The 20674-nt window shown below is 42.5% G+C and overlaps 2 protein-coding genes and 1 long non-coding RNA gene across 8 annotated transcripts; 1 reads left to right on the top strand and 2 right to left on the bottom strand.

Annotated features, from left to right (window-relative positions):
* The first annotated feature begins 9054 nt into the window (after window positions 1–9054).
* Window positions 9055–14245, top strand: LOC116263132 (probable galacturonosyltransferase-like 7). 2 transcript variants are annotated; one of them, XM_050079988.1, is made up of 2 exons: window positions 9055–10891; window positions 13931–14245. In XM_050079988.1, exon 1 carries the CDS (start codon window positions 9550–9552, stop codon window positions 10798–10800), a length of 1251 nt encoding a protein of 416 aa, XP_049935945.1. In that variant the 5' UTR covers window positions 9055–9549; the 3' UTR covers window positions 10801–10891; window positions 13931–14245. The 2 variants fall into 2 exon arrangements, with proteins under 2 accessions (XP_049935945.1, XP_031498596.1); XM_031642736.2 differs by lacking the exon at window positions 13931–14245 and adding an exon at window positions 11139–11738.
* Window positions 14246–15133: 888 nt separating this feature from the next.
* LOC116261707 (uncharacterized) lies at window positions 15134–17730 on the bottom strand. 4 transcript variants are annotated; one of them, XM_050079989.1, is made up of 4 exons: window positions 17446–17583; window positions 16181–16332; window positions 15916–16065; window positions 15134–15746 (listed from the first exon to the last, which is right to left on the bottom strand). In XM_050079989.1, the coding sequence occupies exons 3-4, from the start codon at window positions 16058–16060 to the stop codon at window positions 15490–15492; spliced, it is 402 nt and encodes a 133-aa protein (XP_049935946.1). In that variant the 5' UTR covers window positions 16061–16065; window positions 16181–16332; window positions 17446–17583; the 3' UTR covers window positions 15134–15489. The 4 variants fall into 4 exon arrangements, with proteins under 4 accessions (XP_049935946.1, XP_031496375.1, XP_031496374.1 ...); XM_031640515.2 differs by lacking the exon at window positions 16181–16332 and having other exon boundaries at window positions 15134–15737; window positions 17451–17730; XM_031640514.2 differs by lacking the exon at window positions 16181–16332 and having other exon boundaries at window positions 17451–17728.
* Window positions 17731–18716: 986 nt separating this feature from the next.
* On the bottom strand, window positions 18717–20282 carry LOC126410470 (uncharacterized). Of its 2 annotated transcripts, none has more exons than XR_007574516.1 (3): window positions 20134–20282; window positions 19632–19748; window positions 18717–19250 (listed from the first exon to the last, which is right to left on the bottom strand). It is a non-coding gene; the product is annotated as an uncharacterized LOC126410470 (long non-coding RNA). The 2 variants fall into 2 exon arrangements; XR_007574517.1 differs by having other exon boundaries at window positions 19642–19748.
* Window positions 20283–20674: the final 392 nt, after the last annotated feature.

Raw genomic sequence — 20674 nt, 5'->3', positions numbered from 1 at the left:
ATGCGGCTTAAAAGCAAGCCAGCAATTAAGATTTCTATTTCTTTTTTTTTAAAAAAAAAAGAGTCAGCCCTTAAAAGACTTGTTCATCACGATAAAAAAACTTTTAATAAACACTGACTTTATTTTCCTCATTGTTCTGTATCATCAAGTCTCCTTGACGAAATCATTTTATTGTATAATAGTTTGAATTGTCTTCATCGTCGTCACGTTCCAGGTATGTGGCAGCACCATTTCCTCTTTTCAACCTACTTATTTTCCCCATAAATGATTCTAGTTGTGACTCGTTCCTGGACGCGTTCACGGTGAAGTTGGAACGGGTCTTGTGGATTCGACAAAGGCCAGCAGCTCTGTATTCGCATTTCGCAGTGATTAAAATGGTCTCGAGATGAGCAACGATGGGAACCTTTCTGATCTCAAACATCCTATCAAACGCGTCTGATTCATGCGCGGAAAGGTCATGCTACGCGTCTTGAAAGTTCCATTTTCTAATGTGGTTTTTAGAATAAAATCACAGTTTACGACCGTTTTCATATGCTTACACTACATGGTTAAAGATTTTACATAATATGAATAAAGTAAAATATAATTATTTTCTAAAATGCGCATATTGACGATGACATATGTTTCTATTAATATATGTACAACACCGTCGTTAATTGTGGGCATACGGGAAAAGCGTGACTTTCATTCGCCAGTTTTTCAAGGTAATGGACAAATAATCGTCGTCAGCCATGCTCCGTCTTTACCTGTCCAACCGTGTGGGGCCTGACCGTGTCGACTCTTTCAACAATTCTGGGTGTTTCTTGTCGTAAGAGAGTTTGTTGACGCGGGACTATTAATATCTGTGGATAAATAAAGTAATCAAACAGCCTGTCTCCAGATTTTGGACCCTAAGAATCCCATATATGTATTAGCCAAATAATTAAAGCGGAAATTGAAAATTGAATTGTTGAAAAGTTGATCATTTATAAAATGTGAAATTACGATGTGCCTAATCTGAAACCCCACCAACTTCAGCAAGTCATGTTCTACCACTCCTATCATTATTTCAACCATCATAAAATCCTTCATGGATCTCTTTTTCTTTGAAAGTTCAAAATGGTTGCTCTTCAAATATTCATAATCCAACATATGCAGTCAAAATACCACATATCTTAGAATTGATTATTGAGCTTCTCGTGCATTCATGGTGATTTGAAATTCTTATGATTTCATATCTATGGATTTAAGGTTGAACTTCTTCCAAACCAATCTTAAACTTATGCGTCTTTTATTTAAGATTTAAAACTATCAAACACAACTTAAGGTCTATTCCTTCCGGCATTCAAATATGGGCCTTTAAGTTTCATGCAATGCCGATTAAAAAAAATTGGAAAATATCAGCACAAGGCATCAAAATTCCGTGTGCAAAGAAAAAGTGAGATCCAAAACATTGATAGAAACAACCAAACTTAAAGAATGCTGGCCTGTTCGTTGATGGGCACTCATCCTGACAGCCGTTGATTTTTAAAGTAACCGTTATAATTCGAAAACCAAGAAGACAATGGAATTGGGTGAACCAGTCCTCTATGGTCCCCTTCCAACAGGAACCCTAAGTGAGACAGAGAAGCAAATAGCCGTTGGCAGAGACTTAAGACTCTCTTCATTCGACCGTTAGGATTACGTTCCTTTTAAAACGAAGGGTTTTTAAATTTGCTCTTTAATGACATGGACATAGTCCGTCGTGCTACTTTTGTTTGAATTTTTATTTTAAGTGGCCCGCCAAGATGTTCAAACTTGGAAACCCAAAAAGGCTGAAAGCGGCGAGAAAGGAGCATTTGAATTCTGGTCGCATGATTATTAATTTTGAACCTTATGATTATGCAGATTGTTTCCACATTGTGCCCTGGTGGTTCTTGCTCAAATGGAGGATTGGGCAGCCATGAACAAGCAACCTGGCAATGGGCCCGGGTCGTCGTCAACCAGCTTCTGCAACGGTCATCGAGCATCGCTGGCTTAGTGGCCTATCACAACACAATTAGGAGCAGACGAGACGAAGGCAATGCTGTAGAATTTCATCACTCCAGGCTCTGTCACCGTGGAATTCAAGCGAGCTGTTTCTTTTCACGGCAGATTTGGTTGCAGCTTCTTTGTTTGCGGAAAAAATTCAACACCGTGGAATTGTAAATCCTGAGTGACGGTGTCTTGGGCTTCAAGTCTGAATCTGCACCTGCTTACGGGGTCTGCCATTTACAGTATAGGACTCTTGGCTCAGAGAGTAGCAATGCGCTTCATGTCTGACAGGAAAATACAGGACTACTATGTTTCAGTTCCCTAGATACACGATGGGATCAATATATAATGCATTTCAATCTAATCTCATACTTACCCTCACAGGTCCCAATTGTTTCAATCAGATGGGATTCACAAGGGTCAAGTTCAGTTGGGATTAATGTTCAAACCTCTGAACCCGATCTACATGTAGGATTTGACGGCTGTAAATTTTCAAAACCAGAACTTTCGTTTTTGTCAAATTGGCTCAGCCATGACAATTCGCAGCCTAATTTGCTTGAAATGAAGCACAAACAAGAGTTTTCAGGAGGGTGCAATCCTGGAATAAGATTATAGAGGATGAAAGATCCCTAGCTGGTGAGTTTCTTTGAAGCCAGAAAAATGTACAGGGAAGGCTCATTAACATCGGAGGGAGCTTTTCATATTTTCCAGAAAAATGTTTGGGGCATGTTTTCTTTCCTTCTCTTTTTCCTAAAAATCGATACGATTAAAATCCTTTGCGCGCGCGTCCTTTGGGACTGCCTCTCTTTCAGGGTATTGTGCCTTCAAATCTCCTAGAGGGCGACAGGTAGCTCGAAACGAATTTCTGGTTAAAAGCTTTTTCACCAGTACAACGGGTGAAAGGTTTCAGGAGAAATAATTGGGGCCGATTCTTTCTTTTCTCGAAATTGAAAAGGAACCGCGCGACATGGTTGAAAGTTGAAACTTCTCCAGAAAAAAAATTATTCCATGATTGGTTTGGGAATGTAATCCATCCCAACAAGATGGGCAACTCCTTTGTTGATCCGATTCTTGCCGTCAAAGCGGCTTCAAGTGTTGTTGATCATGGGAACGCTTGCAGGTGCAGTTGCTAAACCAAGAGAGCCTCTTTAATTAATACCGTCATCCCTGCAGAAGCCACTGATGTGATGTCCAGCCTTGCTTCTGTCACAGCGAAACAAAGTGCGTATAGGCCAAACGACTTTCAGTACGCTTTACCAGTCACAGAAGCGATATCCTCGCTTCCTCAAGATTAACCCTTAAATTTCGACTTTCATTTCATTTCTTCTTGTCCGTCGTAAAGTGTGATCTCGATTTTTATCTGCTTCAAAATTGCTAGGATTCCGTGTCTCCTGGAATTCTCAACATAACATGGTGAAAGGTTACACATGGTGAGCCATCCTGGTTGGTTGGTCGCACTGATGCTCTTGCTTCGCAAGATTTGCAAGGTGTTGTATGTTTGCTGGCTTAGGATATATCAATCTAATCATGCTTCAAAGTTTATAGCCGGCACAGGGGAGGATAAATTCACAGATGCTATCTGCGGACAAAGTGAAGCTTCTTTCATGGTTTATTCTATCACCTGCAGCATACTTAATAGTGATTGCCTTTGATTTAGATGCGGAGCCAGTTGAATGTGACTTCGTTAAATGCATATGTTCGAACAGAAATTGTTCCTTAAACCATCAAAAAAACGTATTCTACACTCAAATATCATGGCATACTGCAATTAGCATGGAGGGAGAATGACGACAGTACTGAGATACGAATATAATTACCCAATGAATGCAAACAAGACGATCTCTGGGTTACTGATGATGCCAAACTTTGAACTACAACTTAATGTTATTCCTTGATATTCCATTCGGTAAAAGCAAATGAGCGATCAAAGCGGTTACGCTACACTGCTTGAACGGAATAGTTTGGGTACCTTTTCGTCTATAACAGCACAATAATCTGTGTCTAAGTCCCACCAATTAGTACTGAGGCCCATGCGATGCAGAGTGCTTCTATATATGTGCAACGGTTTGGTTGGGGGAAGAAGGGAGAGAAGAGTACTGACCACTCTATTAATTAGAATACTAGATCTCCTCTCATAAATTATGTGTATGCCATCTCTAGTAGTGATTTATATTAACAATGTCACATCCAGCTTCCCAATTTCGTAAGATCAGTATGAAGTCAATGCATAGAAGCATTTCAGTTCAGCAATCAATGTAATCAGAATGAGCTTTCCGCCTTCAAAGTTTAGCCAATTTTGTAAAACACGGACGTCTGCATAGAAATTGTATCCATTTGTGTGAAGCAGAAGACATTGATCGCTGCGGCAGTTGGTTGGGGGGATAGTACAAAAATGCTTCCTTCCAGTTCGGAAATGCATCGGAAGAGCAGGTGTTAGGTCATATTCTTGAAGCCTCCGTGGAAGTACGCTCAGGGCACCCATGGCCAATGGGAAAGTACGCTCAGGGCTGGTTTGGAAGGTAGAGGACGCCTGAGAGATGATCTTCTGTGGATCAAGCGTCTAGTAGACAAAATCACTCTGTCCTCCTACCCACCAGCGTGGGAAGTTGCTGCTTAGATAAAGGTGGATGGCTGTTGATCTCTGCTGCAGCGAGTAGGGGTTTTTGGGTGTTTACTCCCTATTCTTTTTGGTTTGAATTTATGTATTCTTGCCTGTACAGTTTATTTCATTCTACTAAACAGGATGGAGGCCTACCCTCCAGCAGATCCGCTTCCTGACCAGGGCAACTGAAAATTAGGAGTGGAGAATCCCAATCTAGAACTCTGTTGTCGCACTTGTGTGTGTGTGTGCAGAAAGGACTTTTCATCTCTCGCTTGTGTGATATGCTTCACAGACCCAAATTGGGCATTAGAATGAAGGAAGGAAAGCACAGAATTGGAATGGTGTGCGTATACTTCTATGTTTAAAAAGTAGACAAGAAACTAATCTAGAACGGTACGAAATCAAAGGCATAAAATGGATGGAATTGAACAGTACATACATGCGTTCAAAATCTATTCATGCATTACGACCATGAATCCATGATGTACATATCCCTTGATTTATACGTGGAAGATTGCGACGACGTAATAAATCACTCCACTCCTGTGCTTGACGGGGAGCAAGGTCTCACGCTGCAGAGTACCATCCACTTCCACCATCCAGATCGCTCAATGATGTGGGAGATTTTCAGTTAATTATCAACCTTCGTTACTTCATTTTGCCTCTCTCATGTTGTGATCACTTGATGATAAATGTACCAAGCCATTTCACCAATTCCAGCTAAGATCAACCACATTACTTGTTATCTTCTTTCACGATATAAATTTAGCAAGTTCAAATCATAAATGATTATTGTTACGTGCATTATCTTTTGTCTGCAACAACGACTGACCACTCCAACTCAGGAACAAACGGATTACTGTGCAAAGATAAGGGAGGGTTCTTTTCTTCTTTATAAGAATGTTGGGATGAAGGTCAGGAAACAAGTCTCGACTCCGTCATTCTCGAACCACAGCTTCTCCACGGTCAGGATGCATAATCAACGGGGAAATTCTGTATTGTCCATCGTTGCAGTGCGAGATTTGATACTTCTACCCGTTTTTAATAGCTGAAGTTTGAAAGAAAGAAAGAAACTAATCTTGGCAATAAGACTATTAATTAGCAGGCAAGACAGCAAGAGCTTGGCCTAGAAGAAAGTAAATGGACAGAAATCAATGAAGCATCGTTTAGCTGACAGTCTGAAAACAAAGGAATAGCAGACAACAAGGTTGAATTGGAGCCAACATCAATGTATTGAAGAATGAATAGCTTTTCTGTTGTTTATATAAAAAGAATAAATATACAAGTGCACGAACAAAGAAGCGTGAAAAGCAATACAAGCTTCGAAGTGAAGCGAACGGAACTTGATTTATTTTCTCAATCAGGGTTGCTTTTACTTTTTAGGACCAAGGAGGAAACATTCTCTTCCGGGAAGGATGATCAAATATAATTTTAAAGGCCTAGCAAGTACCAACGCTCGTGAGGTATTCGTGGAATCAAGAGGAAAGGGTAAGTTGTCCTACAAGTCATCTAATCGGATTAGCACAACTTCTTTCTAAGTATTAGAATAAGGAAATCCAGGTGAGAACCTTTGGTAAAATTGTGCAGGTCTTCTTCGATTTCACTAAGCTGTGGTGGTTTTGGCTTATGTGAGAAGCGATGCCCATGAGATCAAGTGTCCACGACTGCTTGTCCGTAGGCACGGCCACCTTAGCTATTACAGCCACTCTTTTGGACCCGTCTAGTTGTATCGTCTCTGGCAGAGAAATCCATCATCTTTTAGCAGAACTATCGAATATTAAAATGTGCATTGGCAACTAAAATGTATATTATAAACCTACCCACTTCAACTTCCATATGACAATTATTTACATAAAAGTAATACTAAGTTGGCCATATGTTGTTTAAGGAACTAGGGATCGGGAGAGTATCTCCAAGGTAAATTCTCCTTTGGGGCCTATCTTTCGGTATAAATCACAGAAGTGAGCCTCATACTTTTTGGTGTTCTTAATAAACATTGAACTTCCTCATACTTTTTGGTGTTCTTAATAAACATTGAACTTTGTCCCAAGAGAGAGATAGAAGAAGAAGAAGAAGAAGAAAAGAGGTCGTGTTTGCCCAACTTCCAGGATGAAAATACTTCGCCGTGTATCTCTTGATGATGCTTCAACACAGTGTCTTTAATTTCAATCATGCAAAATATAGTCTAAACCGTAAATTGACTGGCTCAATCTTTTTTCAACATAAACAATGACCACCAAATTAGATATCATGTTTTTTCAAAAACCTAAGCGGCTTTGTGTGATATTGGAGAGGAGTAAATTAGGCAGCGAACTAATATTTACGATAGTTATTACCCTGTACGAATGCTAAACAGACACCTTTCGACCATCTTTAATGCTGTTGATGGGATCAGTCATGAGTGCCGTTCCGTTCCCCATTAAAACATTGGGTATCAATGGACCCAACCAAACAAACGCCTGCTGTATAGGTGGCGACCTAGAGGCCGTTCATCTAGGCGATGGACGGCAATCCAGAAGCCGTTAACCGTCTCCTCTGTCTAGGACATCTTGGAGCTGATGGCAAATCAATAGAAAATTTGTCTAAAAGAATTCTTATCAGAAAGTCTTGATTTGTGTCCTCCTACGTGATTGGGAGAAAGGAAGGGGATGGAAAAGTGACAGGAATTCAGGAATCACGCTAGTGAAAGGAGGAACAATTAATTAGAGAGCTAGACTTTATCTGACTTGAAAAAAAAAAGGCTTTGCATTCTCTCCTCTGTAATTGTAGTTCCACGAAGGGAGCTGCGCATATATATGACTTTTCAGGCTCTAAACGTACAAGGCAAGAAAGGTTTAAAGACTCCCAAAGGTGCTCCTTCCCATTTAAAGAGCAAAGAATAAAGTCGTTCAATTTCAATTGAACAACAACACATCTCAAAAGATCTTTGAGAGCAAAATTTTAGGTCCTAATATCAGAGTTTGCGGCCACTACATATTTTATCGGTGGAGAAAAACATCGAAGAATCGCTCATACAAGCGCACGAATGGGAAACTAAGAAATGGATAGACTTCAAGATGAATAGACTGTTTTCTCGCTCAAAAAAAAGAAAGAAAAAAAAACTTTTTCCTACAAAGGAGGTGAGAAGCGATTTACACACCAAAAGGCAAATGACGCCCGTCTCTTTCTCTCTTTTTATGCACACAAAAGCAAAAGCAGGGATACCAAAATTCGGATGCACATATTCCCACCACAAGTAAGTAAGCAAAGGGTCCATTTCTAGTGAAACAAGAAAAGAAGAGAATGTGGGATTGTAGAACCAGTTAGCGTGTTTGGTCTTGAAGGAGAGGGAAGCCCGTCCGGACGCTGGCCACCCACCACAGCCTTTGACCGTTTGCCAGACACGCTGCACGCCCTTAGTGCACCGTTTTGACCCGACCAGGCGACAGCAGCAGCCGCCCGCAACCATATGCAATAAGAAATCCCCCCCTCTTTCTCTCTCTCTCTCGTGCAAGCTCGACCACCACACACACATGCGAATGTACATAGAGATTTACTAAGCCTTTTCTTTTCCTCGAATTCGTGTCTGCATATATTGCTGTAAAAATATGTTGAGGAACACGTTAGATTGTTACTTGAATCAACTTCATGACAAGAGCTCGCCTTTTTGGTCATTAGCATTTAGTAAAATCTATTTTGATGATTTTGCACTTTGGAAAGCATAAATGGAATGTTCCTTGCTAAATATATATATAGCAGGATTTAAGGCCATCTTTCGAGGCCCTGACGTGGGGCCTTTTGGAATGTACATTCACTCGCCGGGCGTCGCCTGTACTAGCTATTCTTTGATTATGCATTCGTTTCGTTGAATTCAAAAACATTTCCTAGTTAAAGTTATGATGGTGAATTCATTTGTGTATCGTTGTTTCATTTTTTAAGGCGAATGGAGCAACTAAATACTAAATTAGTTGCATTGATAAGAGGAGAAGTCAACCGATCCACAAAGATAGCGGGAGAAGTCCCCGGAATAATCGCGTTACTTTTAAAGTTGAAGAAACTCAGGGAAGGGCAGATGCTTCTTCCTCCTAGACCGTCCATCCCTTACATGGACGGCTACACAGAGAGATGAGATGACCCATCTTTTACATGTCACGAACGACCTGCATGCATCTAAAAAAAGAGGATAAAATTCTGCGAGATTTATATCGTTTCACTGCAAAGGGAACCGCAGAGTCATGGCGACGAGTCGATCGAGGCGAGGGCGTTTAGGTTTAGTTTGGTGAGAGGCTCGTACTACTTTACTTGATGAATGGGAGCCAGGCTGGTGCATACGTATCTGTCCGTCCGTCGGGAAAGCATCTACGGGTTCCGGAAGATTCCTCTCCTCACGAGATTGTCGGCACTCGGAACCGGAGTCCACCGGAGCTGCGTCTACACCCGTCCCGACCCTTTATCTTGGACACGCGTACGATCCCCCGAGCCTTCGCGTACGTGTGTGCCCTACGGCTGCATGTACGCCTTCGGCTTCAACCTCTCGCTCTCTTTCTCTCTCTGGGAGAGCAGGCGGAGCCTCTGTCGCTCTCGCTCTGTGTTCTTTTTATGGAATAGATTACGTAATAAAATAAGGACGAGAAGAGAAGGGAAGAGGGATTTTAAAACTCAACAAATTGAATAAAATAAAGGAGAAAAATCCCCAGAGAGTTAACGTGGATTTCCATGGCGGAAAGGGCAGAAAAGGTTTAAATCCTTTTTTCGTCATTTGTTGCCAGTAAAGGGGAAGAAGGAGGAGGAGCGAGGTGAAGACTGAAGAGGGAAACGACGGCTGTCGGTTGGAGTTTCGACGACTCCCATTCCCCGTCACGCCGCCGTCGATGGGCTTCCTTCTTCACCGGCCACCGCTGGAGTTGGTTACTGCTCTTGGCAAGGCGGAGCGGAAGAGATTTTGTGTCTGATTTTCGGTGAATCTCCGCCGTTCAATGAGAATCTGGACGATGTACAAGGAACAGAGACTGGCGGACATCAAGGGGACGCTCATCATCCTCCACCTCCTCATCAGCCTCAGGTTCATCGGTGGCCGAACCAAGGCTCACCGGAGAGCCCGCCGGAAGATGCTGTGGGTCGTCAAGCTCTCCGGGTTCGCCTTTGCGGCCTTGGTCATGATCTTCGTCACGCCCTCGCTGCAATCTTTGGCACCGGCCGAGGCGTTCCGGGAAGGCTACCTCCGGCTCCCTTCGCAGATCCCGCCCGCCAGAGACGCGACCAGCCGCTTCGCCTTCCGGAAGGCGCAGACCTTTCGCAATGCCGGAGAATGTCAGGGCCCGGCCGGCGAGGGGTTGGACGTCTGCGACCCGTCTCTCGTTCACATCGCCATAACGCTCGATGCCGAGTATCTGAGGGGGTCTATGGCCGCCGTGCACTCCGTATTGCAGCATTCCATCTGCCCGGAGAACCTCTTCTTCCATTTCCTCGTCGCCGAGCCCGCGTCTGATCTCGGGCGCCTGGTCAACTCAACCTTCCGCTTCCTGAAATTCAAGCTCTACTTCTTCGACCCCGATCTCGTCCGCGGCCTCATCTCGACATCCGTCCGCTCCGCCCTCGAGCAGCCGCTGAACTATGCCCGGAACTACATCGGCGACCTGCTGGAGCCCTGCGTCCGGCGGGTCATCTACCTCGATTCGGACATAGTAGTGGTCGACGACATCGCCAAGCTGTGGGGCATCCGCCTCGGGTCTAGGACGGTCGGCGCCCCGGAGTACTGCCACGCCAACTTCACTAAGTACTTCACCGCTGGATTCTGGGGCGACCGCCGTCTCTCCGGTGCGTTTCGAGGAAGGAGGCCTTGCTACTTCAACACGGGAGTGATGGTCATTGACCTCGAGCGATGGAGGCGGTTCCGATACACCCGGAGGATCGAACGGTGGATGGAGATCCAGAAAGTCCGGCGGATCTACGATCTCGGTTCTCTCCCGCCCTTCCTGCTCGTCTTTGCCGGAAAAGTGGAGCCCATCGACCACCGGTGGAACCAGCACGGCCTCGGCGGCGACAACGTCCGCGGCAGCTGCCGGGACCTCCATCCCGGCCCCGTTAGCTTGCTCCATTGGAGCGGGAGTGGCAAGCCGTGGGTCCGTCTCGACTCGAACCGGCCGTGCCCTCTGGACTCGCTCTGGGCGCCCTACGACCTCTACGGCCCGTCGCCGCCCGCCACCCGTTCCACCTCCTCCTCGTAAGGCGAACCACGGAAACCCCCATTACCTTCCTCAGTCCCTGATGACGTCATTTTCCGGCGATAAGTCAACCCGAGAAGGGCAGCCATCCGTGGTCCGTTCTCTTTTCCCCTTTTTTTCTTTTTCTTTTTGTTGTCAATGGCTGTCATTGGTTTCGGTTGTTTTTTCTCAATTTTTTGTATGGACTTTTCATTTTTCTCTTTGTATTTTATAATTGTTTCTTTGCCATGACCATTTACAGTAAAATTCATTTCTGCAAATAAACAGAAAGGAAAAAAATTCACATTATCTTCTTCCTCCTCTCTTTTTGGTGACGCCCTTTACTTGTTTCATTTGTGTAGCGACTTCTCGTGAATCGGTTGGAACTCGGGTGACGCAAGCGGGATTCTCTTAATAGCTTTGTTTTCATTCCAAGTTCACCCCCTCTTCTTTTACGACTTGATTTGCCGATTTTACTGCTCCCGTGAACCTCTGAGACGCCATTTCCGGCGGGTCCCCCACTCGCAAGCGCCGGCAGAGCATCCAATGCCTGCCATTTCGCTACTTCTCCTCCCTCCCCAATTTCCCTTTTCTTAAACAAATATATATTTTCTCCTCCGCACCGTTCAACACGTGCGCGAGTATCCTTTTTCAAGGAGAAAATGGTGACGACGGCCCAGTCCTCCAGGTGGCATTAATCGCAGCTGGGCACAAATACTTCGTATAAATGAAAATGAACTAACACCGGCACTTATTGTTCGAGTCAGCTCGAGAACAAGGGAAGCAGAAGGTGGATAAGTTACGAGACTAGAGGGAGAAAGCGCAACCATTAATGAGGCTCTAAGCTCACTGGGTTGCCGGAAGTTTGAACTTATTGTGCCGCCTTCTCGTTATGTTGTGTAATGTAAGGCGTTTTCCCGGTTTTCTCCACGGCTTGTTTAGTTAGTAAGTAGTTAGCCCGTACCTTTGCTCTTGCGGCGCCGATGGCAGTTAAGACCGATGAACTTCTTTTTTTGGTATCGAGTGTTGCAGGTTTTCATGGAACGCCGGAGTTGGATTCGATTTTCTAATAAAAGCTTCGCCGAGTAAAAAACCGAGATGAATCTTATCCAGCGCATTTTGAAGGGCTGGTCGTGGGTCTTCTTGGTCCGTGTAGCTCGTAAAACCCACGCCACCCGGAGTATTGCTGGGTCGCCATCAGTTCGCGTCCACATCACTGTGGTTAGCCTCGTGACCCTTTTTGTTGCCTTTCTGGTTTGTAATGTAGTTCGAGACGAAACATCGAACCGCCCATCTCTCTCGTGCTCTTATGAGTATTTTAACCCCTTTAAGATGGAAAAGAACACAACCGCCGGCAGCGTAGTTATGGTTAAGTGAAAGGTGAAAACTCGTGAAATATATAAGGTTGTGTTTGGTTGATTTGTGTAAGCTTTTTTTAAACCAGTTTTTAAAATTTTAATTGGCGTTTTTGGATACGGAAAAATAACTTAGGGATAGGAGTAGCTCTTTAGAAACGGGATTCTATTAAAATTGAGTTTTTCACAAACCTAATCGATCCCCCGATTGTTTAATGGGATTTAAACGACTGTCGCATCTTCGCGACTGCTGGTCAAAATCCAAAACAGTTCATCTCACGACGACAAGATTGCTAGACATGGAACCCAGTACAAAAGAAAATGGCGAGATTTTAGAAAACAAGCTGTAAAATCTCGGCACCAAACCAACGATGAATGCTGCAAACAAACAAAAAAGGATGCACGAATAATTGCAGTCGTTTTCCACTGCTTCGGAAAATATCGCAGATGTTAGTGGCAGTGGTGGCCCAGGGAGGGCAGGCAAAGTATTAAACCCTCCACCAGCCAGACGTCGGGAGTTCTACTTGCTGGATGGTATGGTCCTTGTTGAAGGTCTTATAAATTGTTTTTCATACTAAATATATCATTAACAAATTTTCAGTTGATCATTCATGGACCAGATCTATTGAATTGAAGCTACCATATACAAGTAAGCCTAAGTTTTTTACCTAGTAAAGATTTAAAAAATAAGCTCCTCCTGAGGCTGAAGCTTCTATTTAAAAAGCTCTGCGGAGAGGGAGGGAGGGCATTACTTTCAATAACTGCATGCCACTCGACCTCGTCCTCCTGCCATCGGATCAGCCCACACATATATTGAACTGCTGAGCAAGTAATTTAACAAGGTATGCGGGTGTCAGATATTGCTGGCCTGCTGCCACCGATTTTAAAATAAAGGTCTAACCATTTGAGAAATTGCATGATGACGTCGCCTTCTTCACTTTTTATTCACCAAACTCCAGCTAGCGATCAGTAGGAATTAGATGGTTCAAGGGGCCATCCAATAAAGTAGATTGTCTATGGCATGCGTGTCTTGGGTTTCATATCGTCTTCTTATCCAACTCATATATTTTTTTCATGTTTATTAATGTATTGGGCTTGAGCGGACATTCCCAGTAAGGTCAGGTGAAGCTTGTGGGTCCGATGGCCTCGATGAACCATGTATGTATCTGCACCACACCAAGTTGAGACAGCTTAGTCTCCCCGACCTCGCGGTCAAGGGCGCGCCCATCAGGCATTGTGGGCACGTTCATTAATTCATGGATTGCCACTTGCACATTCAAATCTGGACCCTTATTTTTTATTGCCTTCCAACTAAGGTGAGACGTTGTCTTCATGTGGTGCCCAACCCCACATTCATGTGACTCCCTTTGGTGCAAGAATTGGTAGCTCCCACACAAAATTTGCGTCGCACAATGATAGCAACTCAACAAAAACAATCATTAAATTTAGAATTTTTGGTATAAACTTTAGAAAGACCATGTGGGTATGCTCCTTATTTTTTAATTGATATATCAATACATTTTTTTTTTCTTACAATTCTTTAAATCTTGATCAACAAGTTTGTGCAGTTCAAGTCTTGCACATATCTTACGGTTGCTCGTACAATGAATTTGATAATCGGAGAGCTTAATTTCGTGTATGATATCATCGTTATGTTCACATTCCTTAGTTTAATTAAGCGAAACCCACATTCGACTACTATTCGTTAGTGTAATTAATTCGCTCCATGCAAACACTTCTCCTCTCAAAACACTGCATGCATCTCGAACAAGAAACTGACCTTCTAATCTTACGTGCAGGTCCCAGCCGGTGCACTAAAGTCCATAGGGTTGGCACCTCAGTAACAGTTAATGTCCATTGGGTGTTTCAATGTTTGTTTGGTAGCAAGAACACTGACAGTATAACATGAGAAGGGGACTTGCGTGTACGCCGTGCATGGTATACGGGCCTTAAGACATCCCAACTGTGCCCTTGACTCATTTGCATTGAGTCCCTAGTCCTCTTTTATGAGTAATTGGTATGCATAAGAACTTGTGCACAATGCAAATGTACAGAAACAAAAGCGTGTGCATGTAACCGAGTTTGGAATCCATGAATGTATTAACGTTCAGACACACTGGCGGTGCACTGCGCTTGAAAGACGAGCTTCTCTTGTTACCATGCGTGATGCCCATGCTGCTGCGTGGAGCTAAAGCTCGGCAAAGCACATATATATATATATATAGCACCCGGATCCTGTTCATTACCTAGCAGTTTCCGGTCAGAAATCATTTGACTCGTTGAAGCCATCGCATGTTAAAGAAGCTTGGCATGTGGGATCGGCAGCTGTGGCAAGTGACAGCCTCGGCCGGCCAGGTGAGTGCAGAGGTGCCCTACTTTACAAGGCATACCTGCTCAGCATGAATGATGATGATGGCAACAACCACATTCACCAACAAACACAAATTAAACACAGGCCTATATAAATATATAAAAGAAAACAGGTAGCTACTGGACTTTTATATACCAGTGGGTGCAGAGCAAATCCAAAAATATTCTTGGTACATCAGCTCAGATTATTTTTATTAAAAATATAAGTAAAAAATTTGATTCCTTCTTTTTTGTTTATATATCCGTTGATATAGATGCGACGGCCAATAAAGCCTGTTTCTTAAAGGGCAGGTATTCAATGAGGCTGCTTCCGCCCATCAGCTGTTTTTTCTTTTAGGAGGTGATCACGCTACTCAGTTGTCGGCCAACGAATGGACCGATACCAAATCACAATGTGCATGAGCATGGCATGTATGCAGATAAGAATCCTGCAAGAAATTCTGTAGCTAATTACTAGTCTCGTTCGTGAACTTTTATAATAACCTTGAGAAAAAACTGAGGCGTTTATAAACGTCCGTGGCCCGTAACGTCTATGTAAAATGCGGCGTCAAAATGAACTATATGAACCAAATTGAGATCCACGAAACCAAGCACTCGGCTCAGTTCTAGACTGCGAAGTTACAACTACAAAGTTCAGTTCAAAAAATGCCCATTACTTGATCAATCAGGCTCAAACCAAGGGGCAAATAGACCACCATGCTGGACCTATTTACCTGGTTACAAGAAGGATGACTATGTAATAGTTCACATCATATATGTAACAGTTCACTTCATAGTTTGCAAAGAGTCATTAAGAATCAACAAGAGATAACATAATACAAAGCCATTAGTGACAATACCGCATCAGAAGTGGAAAGCTCCAGGTGTTGAACTAAAGAAAACACATAATGGTTCTGGGACTTGGACCAGCCTGTGGCAATTGCAAGTGTCTGGCCAAAGCATAACCTTCAGCAGCATACCATTTTCTCGTTGCTAGCAAGAACATCAATTAACCAGGGCCCACTTTCGGAATGTCATAGTGCTCACTGAGATTTGCTAGGTACTGATTGAAGTCCTGAATTCTGTCTCTGTGTGACTTACCGGAGGTTTTCGCCAACAGATTCACATCAAGTTTGGCCCGCTGCTCTATGTATTTCTTCTCTGCTGGCGTGAGATGATCATCATACGCAGGATGATTTCCCTCATTGCCTAACTGGTCTTCTTCATTTATATCCTTCAAATGATCAGTTGATACACCTGCTTCAACTAACACATGCAGAATTTCCAAGATACAAGTCACAAAAAAAGTTGGAGCCAGACAACAAGAATCCAATTAATTAGGGTTTAAATAAAAAGGGTTGCATTTTGCACTTGGTAGAAAGAAGTCAAGAAAGGGTTGACGACAACTTTTAGGGGTTGAATAAGAAGAGCAAACCTCCAGATGGTTCATCAGTATGCGATGTTCCAGATACATGCTCGTGCTTCTTTTTCTTCTTCTTCTTTACCCCACCCGACTTGACATCCAAGGCCTTCCCTTTCAATTTTAGCTTTCCCCCAACAATATTTTCATATTCAGACATTTCTCCTGCAAACTCAGAGGTTCAGAAAAGAATGATGAGAACCAACAATAAAATTGCCGAACGTGCATAGTATTTGTGCAACATTGTTACAAGAAGCTGTTGAAAAGTAGCAGACAATACAAAATCTACGGATGGATGCTCTTGGGAATGGGGCCCTAATGGAGCATCGCCTCCAGCCAGTGCAATTTATGACCATATCAGATGTTCTCACATGAGTAGCTCAGAAAAGTAAGGACTACATTGAGTAGCTCAGCTTGTACTCCGTTCAAAACCTTAACAGACATCCATAAAGATGAATAAATATTTGTTAGAAAATGGCGGTTAAGCATGATTATGAAAATCCTATAGAATTTGTATTTAAAAGATTAATGACATTGCACGTCAACACTAGATGGCAATGTAAAAGACAGTATTTGACAAGCGATAAATGGAATAGGGAAAATACCACAGTTACAGGAATCACTTGCTAAGAAGAATTGCAATTCAGAGGAAGCAAAGTAGAGACCAAGAAGAATCATGATTTCCATGATTGACAACGAGTCCCAATTTCAGTTTCTCGGAATCAGAGTTCCCATAACATAATTCCAGTACTTAAAAATGGGAATCTCGACTTCCTCAGGATCCCAATTTCTATATTAAAACATCTTGACCTCCCTTGCAGATACAAGATTATAGAAAACAGGATTATCACATGGAGGAAACATAAGTGCCTTTGCTTATGACTCAATTTTATCCTTCAAGTCCAAACCTGAAAATGGTGAACACTGTGAAACCAAGAAACTGAACTAGGCAACTAAACATACACACACAGAGCTAGGTAGATCTACTGATTATTATGTGCTTCCACTTCAACCAGGAGATGGCGAGATGCAAAACCCTCTAAGAGTGCGTCTCATTAAGCAACAAGCCACCTAACTTGAGGAAAGCTACAAACAAGTACCATGGGATATTAGTTGCCTTTTTGCCTTTGCACTCACAGGAATATTATATTGCTAATAATGGAAGCCCAGTTCCAAGACATCGAAACCTTGTTGGGCTAAAAATAGACTTAGGAGGAATATTGATGGGAACGGTTGAAAAAATGTCAACAGATATTCATTAACACAAAACGATAAAAAAAGAAGAATTCATTTTCTTTTGCAAAGCAAATCAACACTAGGTAAACTACACAAGAAGGAAGAGCAACCATGTAAAGAGTGATTAAGGAGCAGTTCTGTAGAGGAGAAACAGTCGTAGCATAGGAAATAGCAGAAGCAAAAAAACGCCCAAATAAAAAACGGCCAAATAATAAAAACCCAAAATCCAAATGCATACAGCAATCGAACGCGAGAGAACACGTACTGAACTAGTGACCGCCGGAGACAGAGAGAGATATTCAGGCGTACCTCACCTGGTGACCGCCGGAGGGTTCCGGAATTGATCCGATTTTGCAGGAGCCGGACTAGAGGAAACCGAAGCACAGGAACTTGAGGTCGAGATGGAAGAAGATAGAAGAGGTCGAGAGGGGAAGAAGACACCAGAGGTCGAGAGGCGAAAAGCAAGAGACCCAGAAGGAAGGGGAGAGATCGAGAGAGGGAGAGGAGGGGGAAGGTCGAGAGGGAGGAGCAGGCGTCGAGCGTTCCGTCCACACCTGTTCCGAGGGTAAGGGGGGAACAGTGTGGAACAGGGGAGGGCAGGTATTTATAACCCATTCCACCTGTTCTGCGTCACACGTTTGTTTCGGCTCAAGGTTTTTGGAACGGTATGTCCGTTTTGACCGCTGGAACGCCACCTCGAACGCCGTTTGATATCAGGAACATTAGTAGCCAATATGTGATGCCAAAAATCGGGGCGCACTTATTGAGCCTTGCGTTTCAAAGAATGCAATATTGTTACTAGACTCCTATTTTACGAACGAGTGGTTTGGGAACAGTAACGGCAGGTTAATTATTTCACATATTTTTCCAAACAGGCCACTTGGGGGTTGTTTTAGCGATGGAAACGATAACTTACTGTTCGATCTACTCTACTTGCACTGAAAACAGGGATGGATTCATATAATATTATTTTCCATTATTTTTTACAAATCTTGCCAATCTTTGAAACAAACACAAATAAATTTATCTTAAGAAGAGGAGGATTTTTTTCAAAGGCAAGCCAAACAGTTCAACAAACTTATCCGAATAGGAACAAATTAAATTCAAATCCAAAAAATACATGATACAACTAAAAATTTATAATTTTGTTAATGTAATTTTTTTTCCCACTTAGCTGGGGTCAGGCTACCGCCTAGGCATCCCCTCTGGTTTTAAGAGATCGTTTGATAACTGTTTTGCTGGACAGAACGTGCAAGACATTCTATCCACTATACCATATTCGCCAGTGGTGTTCTTTGTCTAATGTTTGATGGTTTTAATAACAAAACATGAAAGTCCCTTTTGTCCGTCATTTTGAGCACCTTTGTCTGTCCAGTCTATTGTTTATTTTTAATTCCGTATATGCGGTCTGTTCCAAGCGTTTTAGTTTGCTTTGTTCCGTCTGTGCATTTTATCAGTTGTTTGATTACGAGGATACTTTGTTTGTAAACCGTCGGCATAAAGAGTTCCAATGCTTAAGAATTCCCAATGTTTCTCGATTCGTGGGAATTATTTATTAATTTATGACAGGCAAGTTGAGGGGCTGAAGCTTTCTCTTCCTTTTTTGAAAGGATACTTCTGTAAACCTGATGGTTACCTCTATTACATTGATATAATCTACTGATATTTAAAGACATCAACAGTGAATATGAGAAGCACACATAGGAAGATCAGAATCTCTCCTTGAATGCATGAGCCTGAAATCCCCCATTGCAGGCTTCCAACCATGAATTAGATCCTTTCTTGTTCCTTCCTCTTCGCTTTTTCTTCCTCAAGTGACCCATCTTAGTATCATGAAAATGACGAACCTGATTGCTAGCCTGTGTTAATGATAACGATAGCAAATATTAATAAGAAGACATTTTATATTAAAAATGAACAAACAAGTAGTTTGAAGCATTAATCTGCCACTCTCTGAACAAATGATGCTCTGCCAGTTCCACCATACAAAATTTCAGGCATCAACATTGCTTTCTTTCTTTTGGAAAGATTAACCACAATAAATAAAGTTTAGCTCATTTTCAGACTCTGGTGCCAAGAGGTGCAAGGAGAGACAGATTCCTCCTAGATGGTACCTGCAAAACTACCAACATATTAGTGTTCTTAGGAACCGCCATAAAACCAAATAGGGATCGATTAGTAACACAAAGGTTACAGGTTGAACTTGTAGAAGACCAAATATTATAGACCGGCTACATGCCCTAAACATCCATATTCGTAAAAAAAGACAGCAAAGTGCATTCATAGCTCATTCCCCTCTGGAACAAAAGGCAGTGATTTATACTTTTATCACATCATAGACTAGTTGATTGAAAACGACATATTTTTAATTGAACTACAATATTAGCACCACAACTCAACAAGTTGAACTAACTATTGGTTTGATCAGGACAATCAACAGTTGAGGACCGAGAATTATTACATCAAAGGAAAAGGCAATTCTATGAGGAAATCACATTGACCAACCGTAGGCGTACAAAAACCCTAAAAGCATCGGTGAATGTTTGCCATCATGGCAATGCGCAGTGGAGAGCACGAGTAAACAGACCCCGTAGACCAAGCTTCTTCACCACCTGAGGAATAATCCCACATCCCATTCATTAGTTACATAAAAAAGGGAAAATTCATTGACATAGTAATTCACATCCGACGACAGTAGTAGAACCAACAAAAGAGTCCTCAGTTTTTTTTAGTTTCTACTTCGGCCTTTTTAGTAGGCATTTCATCAAACATTTTGTGTACAAGAAAACTCACGTGGATATAAGGAAAAAACATAGACAGAAACTCGCAGGAAAAGGGATATTTTCAATGGACGCCTACGGAAAAAGAAACACCAAATCAGTGAGGTGAAGCCCCAAAGCGGTGCAAAAGGTACCCATTTAAGAAGTGTCGGCAGTGATGCATCGATAATTGCTATCCTATGTATGTAGCCATATGATCTTGTCGCCAAAAAAGTACCTGATTTCTGTATCTTTCACTTTTGGATAGGTATGCTTTTGCCATCCTTGAGGGCTCTCAAGAAATTGAGTTAATGGTGATGATGAATGTTGTCTAGGCTTCGTGCATATTAAAGAAAGTCATGGCCTAGATGATTGGGGTCTCTTATAAATTTTTGAATATTTGGTGTGGAAGTGCAATATTTGAAGAGGGGACAGACCTGTCTTTTGGCTTCAGTACTACTCTCAGCGTCTGGTCAAAGAATCTTTGAATTGATGGAAGGCACCAACCGAGAGGCGGTTCGTATTTTCTGCAGTCAGCAGTTCGCCTGCGAATGTCACTATAATGACTGAACTTCAATGAAGAAACATTTCTCTCCTTGTTCTAAAAGAAAAATTGGAATTCAATTCATGGATGGATGTCACCAATAGAAGTCATGCAGCAGTGAAATGGGTAATTAGTTGGTCCAACTCTCATGATTTCTCCATCGATCATATTATTAATCAACGAATGATTGTATCCTAATGCAGCCCTCAAGTAGCAGAGATTTCGCAACTGCGGT

The sequence above is a fragment of the Nymphaea colorata genome, chromosome 10, assembly GCF_008831285.2.
Source record: "Nymphaea colorata isolate Beijing-Zhang1983 chromosome 10, ASM883128v2, whole genome shotgun sequence".
In the NCBI taxonomy this organism is placed as follows: Eukaryota; Viridiplantae; Streptophyta; class Magnoliopsida; order Nymphaeales; family Nymphaeaceae; genus Nymphaea; species Nymphaea colorata.
This window is presented reverse-complemented; position numbering and strand designations above follow the sequence as displayed.